Source organism: Danio rerio, chromosome 16, assembly GCF_049306965.1.
Source record: "Danio rerio strain Tuebingen ecotype United States chromosome 16, GRCz12tu, whole genome shotgun sequence".
Classification (NCBI taxonomy): domain Eukaryota; kingdom Metazoa; phylum Chordata; class Actinopteri; order Cypriniformes; family Danionidae; genus Danio; species Danio rerio.
The window spans coordinates 58,817,012-58,827,902 of NC_133191.1; the positions used below are offsets into that span (position 1 = coordinate 58,817,012).

The 10,891-nt window shown below is 33.1% G+C and overlaps 1 protein-coding gene across 1 annotated transcript; it reads left to right on the forward strand.

The window, feature by feature from the left end:
- The first annotated feature begins 1,374 nt into the window (after positions 1-1,374).
- nr0b2a (nuclear receptor subfamily 0, group B, member 2a) lies at positions 1,375-6,623 on the forward strand. The gene is given in 3 exon segments (NM_001256191.1): positions 1,375-1,737; positions 2,847-3,039; positions 4,119-6,623. Coding segments are annotated over 3 exon segments (747 nt in total). The 5' UTR covers positions 1,375-1,425; the 3' UTR covers positions 4,361-6,623.
- Positions 6,624-10,891: the final 4,268 nt, after the last annotated feature.

Genomic DNA, 10,891 nt, shown 5'->3' on the forward strand with positions numbered 1-10,891 from the left:
TTGTTGTAGCTACTAAATCATACTGACAGCAGCAGAAATAAATTGATTCAGACTCAATCTGAAGCGTCAGAAAACGTGCAATAGGCTCCCAAAAAATGAGTGAATTCTACACGGTTTTACAAACTTGCAAACATGCTCCACAGCACAGACTATTCAAATAAGGTGGTCTATTGTTGCACAAACCTGTGAGGTTTTTAGAAACCACATGCAACATTATGTATTGTAGATAGACCGTTAATGACGATGCTAACATTGACAAACTACAGTGGCATTGCCAGTATTTTGGAGCCGTATCACGATACTACCATAATAGTATCGGTAAACCGTGCAACCCTATTCCCCAATTTCCCTAACTTTAGCCTAGTGAAGCCTTTAAATGTCACTTTAAGAGAAAATAAATCAGTTATTAGAGATTACTTATTAACACTATTATGATTAGAAATGCGAACATTATATATATATATATATATTTTTTTTTTTTTTCCTCAATTTCTGTGTAACGGAGAGCAGATATTTTCAACACATCTCTAATCATAATAGTGTTAATAATTCATCTCTAATAACTGATTTATTTCCTCTTTGTCATGATGACAGTAAATAATATTAGACTAGATATTCTTCAAGACACTTCTATACAGCTTAAAGTGACATTTAAAGGCTTCACTAGGGTAATTAGGGTAACTAGGCAAGTTATTGTATAATGATGCTTTATTCTGGAGACTATTGAGAAACAAAATATAGTTTATAGGGGCTAATAATATTGACTATAAAATGGTTTTAAATAAGTTAAAAACTGCTTTTATTCTAGCTGAAATAAATCAAATAAGACTTTCTCCAGAAGAACAAATATTATCAGACATACTGTGAACATTTCCTGAATCTGTTCAACATCATTTGGGAAAAATGTAAAATAGAAAAAAAGCAAAGGGGCGCTAATAATTCTTTATTATTGGTTAATTATATCAAATACATTAACTAGCACAACCTTATTGCAATATGTGACCTAAGAAAAGGAGATAAATACAGCTCTGGGCCTGTCTGAACTATGATAATCTCCTCTATCAGGTCATCGACCTCCTCCTCCTCCTCCTCCTTGGCTTGGAGCTGTTTGTAGGTTTATAGGTTCTATTATGATTATAGGCTCACGGGTTGCTCTGTAATGATAGTATCATATAATGGACTAGTCCTTGGTCGCTTGGTACGGCCTGGTGTAATAATGCCTCCTCAGAGATAATAATAAACCCGGCCTACAGTGGCTCTCAGCTTATCACAGATCAGTTGTTTAGTTCACAGCAGAGGCAGAGGTCAAAGTTCAACCGCTCTGTATGTGTGTGTGTGTGTTGTATAAATAAGAGCCAGATGTGAATGTCTCACAGTCTGTAAGAGCTGGAGAAACACACACACACACACATCATTATCATCATCATGGACTGCGGATGTGATTGTGCAGATTTTGCGCAGCCGAATGCGATCCTGTTTAATATTCTCAGCCGTGGAGAGTTCAGCTATAAGCGTGTTCCTCAGACGTGTCACTGTGAGAAGCGCAGACGAGTGTGTTTGCAGACGCCGAGTGAGACGTGTGCGCTGGCGTCAGACGTGCTGGTGAAGACGGTGTATTTCATGAAGAATCTGCCGGCGTTTCAGCAGCTGCCGCCCAAAGACCAGCTGAAGCTCCTGCAGAACTGCTGGACGCCGCTCTTCATCCTCGGCCTGGCGCAGGACAGGGTGCACTTCCAGGTAAATAAGTTGTTATTTGAGAGATTTAAACTCTTAACTCTTGTGTTGGGTCATTTTTATCCACTCTGGGCTGATTTTGAGTCTTAATTTGGCCTCAACTTTCTCTGTGTTTCAGCAAATGTGATGATTTTTGCTGACAAATCTTATTTTGACACATATTTTGGGAAAATGCTTTTAAAATCTCAACAACACACTGTTCAGATAGACTTCCCTTTGGTTATGTTGGGGGCTGTTTTTGCCCGATTGACATTCATTGTAGTCACATTTTATGATTGCAAAGCCATGACAGCATATAATCATGCATTCTTGATTGTTGCTGGTTTTCCCTGTTGGGAAGAGGGACAATCTGTCATATAGAATGCATAAATAAACAAATATACTAATTAGCTTAATTACCTTATTGTAAAATATAGACACATTATATATATATATATATATATATATATATATATATATATATATATATATATATACATATATATATATATATATATATATATATATATATATATATATATATATATATACATATATATATATATATATATATATATATATATATATATATATATATATATATATATATATATATATAATGTGTCTATATTTTATATGTAAATATAAACGTTTTGTCAAATATATGCATGCATGTGTGCTTATATATATATACATATATATATATATATATATATATATATATATATATATATATATATATATATATATATATATATATATATATATATATTGTTTCTACTGGTAAATGCATTACCTAACATTATCTAATGCAGCCTCATAGTAAAATGTTACTGTATATTGTGAATGTTCATTGTCACAACCTATTTTGCATAGTTAGTTTGTTGATGCTAACAAATGCATTAAATAACATTAACTAATGCAACCTTATTGGACAGCATTTTCGTATATTGTTATATTGTGCATGTTCATTATCATGATATATTGAGTTATTGAACATGTTCCAAAGTTTATTAGTTAGTAAATGCATCAACTATCTTTAACTAATGCAACCTTATTGTAGAGTGTTTTCGTATATTGTTATATTGTGCATGTTCATTTTGATGATATATTGATTTATTGAAATATTCCAGGTGGACGAGAGCGCGGCTCCCAGCATGCTGAAGCGGATCCTGCTGAGCGGGCAGGAGAGCGCAGGTGCGGACTCTGAACAGCCCACACTGGCTGGAGTGCAGACGCTCAAATCCTGCATCAACAAGTTCTGGAGTCTGGATCTGAGCCCCAAGGAGTACGCCTACCTGAAGGGCACGGTCATATTCAATCCAGGTGGGATGCACAGACACTGTAATGATGCATAATATATATTCTTTTAATTATGGAAAGATTTAATTTTATTTATTTATTTATTTTTTTTGCATTGTTTTGCATTGAACATTCCTGTTAAATGATATATAAAATATTTGTTTTAATTATGGAAAAGTTATTTTATTTTCATTTATTTCTACGTTAAATATTTTTATTCTATTTTTTCCTTGATATATATATATATATATATATATATATATATATATATATATATATATATATATATGTATATATATATATATATATATATATATATATATATATATATATATATATATATATATATATATATATATATATTATTTGTTTGCTTTGCTTTGCATTGAATATTTCTATTTCATTTTTATTTCTAAATGATGTATAACATATTTTTGTAATTTTTAAATTTTTTAATTTAGTTTTTGCATTGCTTTGCATTGAATATTTCTACTCTATTTTTAATTCTAAATTATGTATAATATTTATTTTTTTCATTTGTTTGCATTGCAATGCATTGAATATTTCTATTTTATTTTTATTTTTAAATGATCTATAATAAATTTTGTAATTTTGCAATTTTATTTTATTGATTTTTATTTTTCGCATTGCTTTTCCACTGAATATTTCTATTCTATTTCTATTTTTAAATGATGTATAATATATATTTTTAATTATGGAATTTTATTTATTTGTACTTTATTTTATTATTTATTTTCCCTTGGCTTTGCATTGAATATTCCCATTATATTTTCATTTCTAAATGATATAGATAGAATATATACTTTTAATTATGTAAAAGTTTAGTTTATCAAGTTATATTTTATTTCATTGCATTATGTATTGGATAAAGTGTCCAAAAATATTATGTCATTTTAATTCTGTATTTATTTATTTGTTTAGCTATTATGAACAGTACTATTATATTGTCTTTTATATTATATTATATTATATTATATTATATTATATTATATTATATTATATTATATTATATTATATTATATTTCTTTTCACTCCATTAGAATATTAAAGTCTTCTTTGCATCTGATTTTCTCCATCTGCAGATGTGCCGGATCTGAAGGCGTCTCTGTTTGTGGAAGGTCTTCAGTATGAGGCTCAGCAGGCCCTGAAGGAGGTTCTGGTTCCTCTTTATCCCCAGGATGGAGGACGTTTTGCTCGAATCCTCCTCACTGCATCCACATTAAAAAGCATCACGCCGAGTCTGATCACAGAGTTGTTCTTTCGGCCCGTCATCGGAGATGCTCAAATCCTGGATCTGCTCGCAGACATGCTCTTCAGCCGATAGACAGCCGAGAGCCGTGCTGCAAGGTTATTATAGTCTACCTTTTTAAAATTAGATTTCTTTTATTTTTATTTTGAAGTGCTTATATTTGATCCCTTTTACAAGATGTAAGATCAGCCTGTCTTCAGAATGTGCTTTCAGCTCAAAATACCCATCAGATCATTTAATACACCATGCAGAAGATGTGAATTCTGGGGTCAGAGGAAAGTGTAGCTGTTTATGTAGCCTGTGCCTTTAAATGCAAATGAGCTTCTCCCCCGCAACAAAATCTGATTGGATGTGATTGAGATTAACTTTGATCACATTAATGCATCTCTGCTAAATGGATATGATTTTGATCTTGTGCTATATGCAAATGTAACTAGGTTACATCAACTAAAGCATCAGATACACAGCATTTGAATTATTTAATATTATTATTGACAGAAGCGTGAGCTATAAATGCATAAAAAAATGCATGAAGTGACCAGGTGAGAGCAGCCCCTTAGTGAAACAAATCAAATCATATTTTAAACAAACACTAAACACTAAATCTTAATGTGTAAAAGTAAAATCTATGAGGAAATCAGACAAACTTGTTTATAAAAGACACGTATATGCAGGTAAACATGCTTAGTTTGTCATGTTTGTCAGATGAAGAAAAGATAGATCAGATGTTTTTCTGTTTTTTGTTTATAATGCTGATCTTCACTGATGTGTTTGGCGCCATCTACTGGTGATTCTCTAAACAGCATAGAACATTCATTCATTTTCTTGTCGGCTTAGTCCCTTTATTAAGGCTGATTTATACTTGTGCATCATGCGCATGCGAATGCTACAGCGCAGCCTACACATAGATGCATAGCCCTCGTCTTGGCTGTCGGCGTCGCTGACGTGCACGTATTAAGCTGTCATTAGAGTTTGTCACATTAGAGTTTGTGTGTGCACAATTCTGTTGTGCGGCGCTGCGAAAAAGGGCGGGACTAAACAAGCTTATTAGACATTAAGAAAAGCAAGCGATTGCACAAATTTCTGTCCAGAGAGGTCATGTTTTTATCCTCGATTGGTCGCACATAGTCAAGTGATGCGATTTCGCAAGTCAGAGTTCACCAAGCTTGAACTTCGCACCGCAGCAACCTGCGAAAACGTGACGCATGACCCTGCGTTTGCGGTCTGACGCACTCGCGTGCATATGAATAGAAGTCTATGCGAGGAAAAGCCCAGTGTGACCGCAGCTTTAAAAAATGTAACTATGTTGCAACAACACGTAATGCAAGCTCTTTGATTGGTCAGCTTGGAAGCACTGATGAGTGTGGGCGGGGCCGAGAGCTACATGAGTGTTTACAAGTGTCGACTGTTTACAAGGAGACTGTTGCTTTGTGTTTACCTTATGGTTAAGGTTGTTGCACGTCTGAGTTTGAGAGAGTTTGAACCACTTGCACATTAAGGAAGAGTTTAGAAAAAAAAAAAAACCCCAGAGAAGAAACTCAACACAGAGGAACATTAACACCTCACTGCCAACTAGTGTTTCGGAAGTTTATTGCAAAGCAACAGAAACAGCGCGCAGAAGTCTGAATGCAGCTACGCACGTTACATGCGCCGCGGGTCACGACGATCACTTGATGCAGAAGTATAAACCAGGCTTAAATCTGGGGTCGCCACAGCGGAATGAACCGCCAAATTATCCAGCATATGTTTTACACAGGGGATGCCCTTCCAGCTGCAACCCAAACACCATAACAGTGAGTGCTTATTCATTCTGAAAGTGATCATTAAGTTTTGCTGATTATTGTTTTATTTCTGTTAGTTCTTCAGTAGTTTTTCATTCATTGCATTTTTTTTAAATTCATTTTACAAAATGTTTTTTTTTTGCCCAATAGTTTGTTTAAGTTTTTGTTTACTACAATAACCTTGCCGCGGACTCAAAGATGTCTTAAATATGGAGATTTGTCTTCAGAAACACGATAAATCCACACTACATCAGGACTGATCTGAACAGTTACAGACTCTTTATTGTTTACACACGTTCATGAAACTGATGCAGCGTTGTAATGCTGTTTAGGTCACAAAGATGTGATTCATGTCTGAGTATTGATTGTTTCTTTGCCTTTTGTTGGATGTAAAGTTGTCATTTTTTATACTGGATGTGAAAATGCAAAGTATTCCTTGATAAAAGGCAGCAAGCGGAGCTTCACGTATCGTCTCTGTGAGAAAGCCAGAATGTATTTGAGGAAGAAAAAACATTTGTATGTTCATGAATATGCTGCAATAAATTTATTTTTACAGATTTTTGTGTCAATGACTGTGTTTTCTGCACTATAAGACATTTTCTTTTTCCAAAAGGCTTCATTTTTGTTACAAGTTGGTAGCAAATCTTAAAGTAGTGCATAAGGAAATCTGATATATGGTAATATATGCAAATCACCTATTGAACATTCAAAGTTGTGTTTAGATTTTCAAGACATAAAAAATTAGATATGCTGTAGTCAACGTTGAAGTGGATTAAAGAAAGTTTTTCAAATTTTTCCAAGACAAGGATTTAAACCACTCAAATGTATATATATATATATATATATAGTTGAAGTCAGAATTATTCGCCCCCTTTTGATTTTTATTTTCTCTTTTAATTATTTCCCAAATTATCTTTAACAGAGCAATGACATTTTACAGTATGTCTGATAATACTTTTTCTTCTGGAGAAAGTCTTATTTGTTTTATTTCGGCTAGAATAAAAGCAGTTTTTATTTTTTAAAAAACATTTTTTGGGACAAAATTATTAGCCCCTTTAAGCTAATTTTTTTTTTTATGATAGTCTACAGAACAAACCATCATCATACAATAACTTGCCTAATTACCCTAACCTGCTTAGTTCACCTTATTACCCTAGTGAAGCCTTTAAATGTCACTTTAAGCTGTATAGAAGTGTCTTGAAGAATATCTAGTCTAATATTATGTGCTGTCATCATGACAAAGAGAAAATAAATCAGTTATTAGAGATGAGTTATTAACATTAGTTAGTTATTATGATTAGAAATGTGCTGAAAACATCTTCCCTCCATTAAACAGAAATTGGGGGGAAAAAAATAAACAGGGGCGCTGATAATTCAGGGGGGCTAATAATTCTGGTTTCAACTGTGTGTGTGTGTGTGTATATATATATATATATATATATATATATATATATATATATATATATATATATATATATATATATATATATATATACAGGGTATATTTTTTACTTTTTTTGCTTATTCCAGACTTTTATGAAATGCGTGCATGACAACCCTACCGTTTGACATGTGAAATTTCATTTAATTATTCCAACAAATATGTCGAAGCGCAAGTACGACCCTGAATATATGTAAAGTATGGATATATATAGATATTGACAACAAAAAAGACTTAAAGCCTCAGTGTCATATATAGTGAGGTGCTCTCATAAGAGGGCATGAAACCTTCTAAATTAAACAACATTTAGAAACCAGAAACATGTTTTATTACCAGTTTATTATTAACAGTATTTGTCGTATTTATTTTGTAATATTTCTATAATTTGATCCATTTTGTTAAATGATAGCAATGAAATATTGTTTATTTGTAAGTCTTGTTGAATTTCTTATGATGTATCTGTCACTACTTGTTTATGTTAACAAATAAATACAAATTAAGCATAATTCCTAAAACTGTATTATACTTCCAAAAAATTTGGGTCGTCGCTTGATGACCATGTAAAAATGTGGGTCCCATGGTCAAACCAGTTGAGAACCCCTGTTAATATATATATATATATTCATTCAAGCATTTTCTTTTCGGCTTTATCCCTTTATTAATCTGGGATCTCCACAGCAGAATGAACCGCCAACTTATCCAGCATGTGTTTTATGCAACAGATGCCCTTTCAGCTGCAACCCATCTCTGGGAAACATATATACACATTCATTCACACTCATACACTATGTCTGATAATATTTTTTCTTCTGGAGAAAGTCTTATTTGTTTTATTTCGGCTAGAATAAAAGCAGTTTTTATTTTTTAAAAACCATTTTTGGGACAAAATTATTAGCCCCTTTAAGCTATTTTTTTTTTTTTTTTATGATAGTCTACAGAACAAACCATCATCACAATAACTTGCCTAATTACCCTAACCTGTCTAGTTACCCTAATTACCCTAGTGAAGCCTTTAAATGTCACTTTAAGCTGTATAGAAGTGTCTTGAAGAATATCTAGTCTAATATTATTTACTGTCATCATGACAAAGAGAAAATAAATCAGTTATTAGAGATGAGTGATTAACACTATTATGATTAGAAATGTGCTGAAACAATCTTCCCTCCATTAAACAGAAATTGGGGAAAAAAAATATACAGGGGCGCTGATAATTCAGGGGGGCTAATAATTCTGACTTCAACTGTATATATATATATATATATATATATATATATATATATATATATATATATATATATATATATATATATATATACAGGGTTTATTTTTTACTTTTTTTGCTTATTCCAGACTTTTATGAAATGCGTGCACAACAATCCTACCGTTTGACATGTGAAATTTCATTTAATTATTGCAACAAATATGTCGAAGCGCAAGTACGACCCTGAATATATGTAAAGTATGGATATATATACCTAATTATTAATATTATTACTATTATTACTTAGTTATTATTATTTTATTATTATTTTTATTTTTTATTACTAAGTTATTATTATTATTATTATTGTTCAATAATAATTATTATTATTACTTTAATATTATTTTTATTATTATCATTTATTCTCCTTCAGTTTAGCCTTTATTGATCTGGGGTTGCGACAGTGGAATGAACAGGCAACTCATCCAGCATATGTTTTACACAGCGGATGCCCTTCCATCTGCAACCCAGCTCTGGGAAACACCCATACACTCATTCACACACTCACTCATACACACACACACACAGTTTATTATTAACAGTATTTGTCGTATTTATTTTGTAATATTTCTAGAATTTGTCCATTTTCCATTTTTTTTGTCCAAAAATCCATTTTGTTTAAAAAATGAAATATTGTTTATTTGTAAGTCTTGTCTTATAAGTTGAATTTCTTATGATGTATCTGTCACTATTTGTTTATGTTTACAAATAAATACAAATTAAGCATAATTCCTAAAACTGTATTATAGTTCCTAAAAATTTGGGTCGCCGCTTGATGACCATGTAAAAATGTGGGTCCCATGGCCAAACCAGTTGAGAACCCCTGTAAATATATATATATATATTCATTCAAGCATTTTCTTTTCGGCTTCATCCCTTTATTAATCTCGGGTCGCCACAGCTGAATGAACCGCCAACTTATCCAGCATGTGTTTTACGCAACAGATGCCCTTCCAGCTGCAACCCATCTCTGGGAAACATACATGCACATTCATTCACACTCATACACTATAGACAATTTAGCCCACCCAATTCCCCTATAGCGCATGTCTTTGGACTTGTCAGGAAAACCAGAGCACCCAGAGGAAACCCATGCAAACACAGGGAGAACATGCAAACTCCACACAGAAACGCCAACTGACCCAGCCGAGGCTCGAACCGGTGACCTTCTTTGACTACAAATAATTTCAATGAATATAAAATGAGGAATTCTTTCCAAACAAGTCGACTTGAAAAAATGATGTTCACATCACAATGTATATCCCAGAAAAACTGAATATCACAATGTGTGCTTTCAGTATCGTGCAGCTCTAAGATATACTGAGCAATGCTAAAAACAAGGGAGGAATAAAGTATGTAAATGAAAATGTGCATTAAAGAGATGTTATTATGCATGAAACACAGGTGTTGCAGATGAGTTAAGCAATATGAAAAGTCCCCTGAGGAACACTGAGGAAAGCAGACATTAATTTCCATGGTGTTTTTTGCTAGTATGGATCTCAATGTCTGCTTTTAAAAAAAACCATAATAGTTTGTGTGAGTAAATGGTGAAGAAATGTTCATTCATGCGGATGGTGAACTTTGGAGACCTCTGCTGGTGATTCAGTACAAAAAGAAATCCCAGTGTAATCCTCACTAATCTAATACACAGCAGTGCTAACAGAAGCACTTTTATAAGGGCTACATTTACTCATACTTTGAGTAGTGTTTACAACAGATGCTTTTGTTCTACTCTCACCACATTTGGCAAGTAATGCTGCTTTAAATTGAGTGTCATATTTCAGTATTGAGGACTAGTGTTTATTTACAGCTTATCTCAATTGCTTTGGTACATTTCTTGAGAGGGGTCTGTCTGCAGACCTGGTGCAGTGCAGTCTGAGCTGCATCCAATGCTTTTTAATGTGCTCCCCTAACCCCACCCCTAACCCTAGCATTCACTGACGTCACTACTCGCTCCGTTTAAGTGCATTGTGTCTGACATTGCATCGCTGAGTGATGCAACCTCAGCTTGCATCATTACGGCTGCATCCAGATACTATTGGATTTCTTCAAAACAGTCTCAACATTCTCTAAACTGTGAGTGCAAATATGGAAATGGTTTTCTGGAACTTCAGAACTTTATA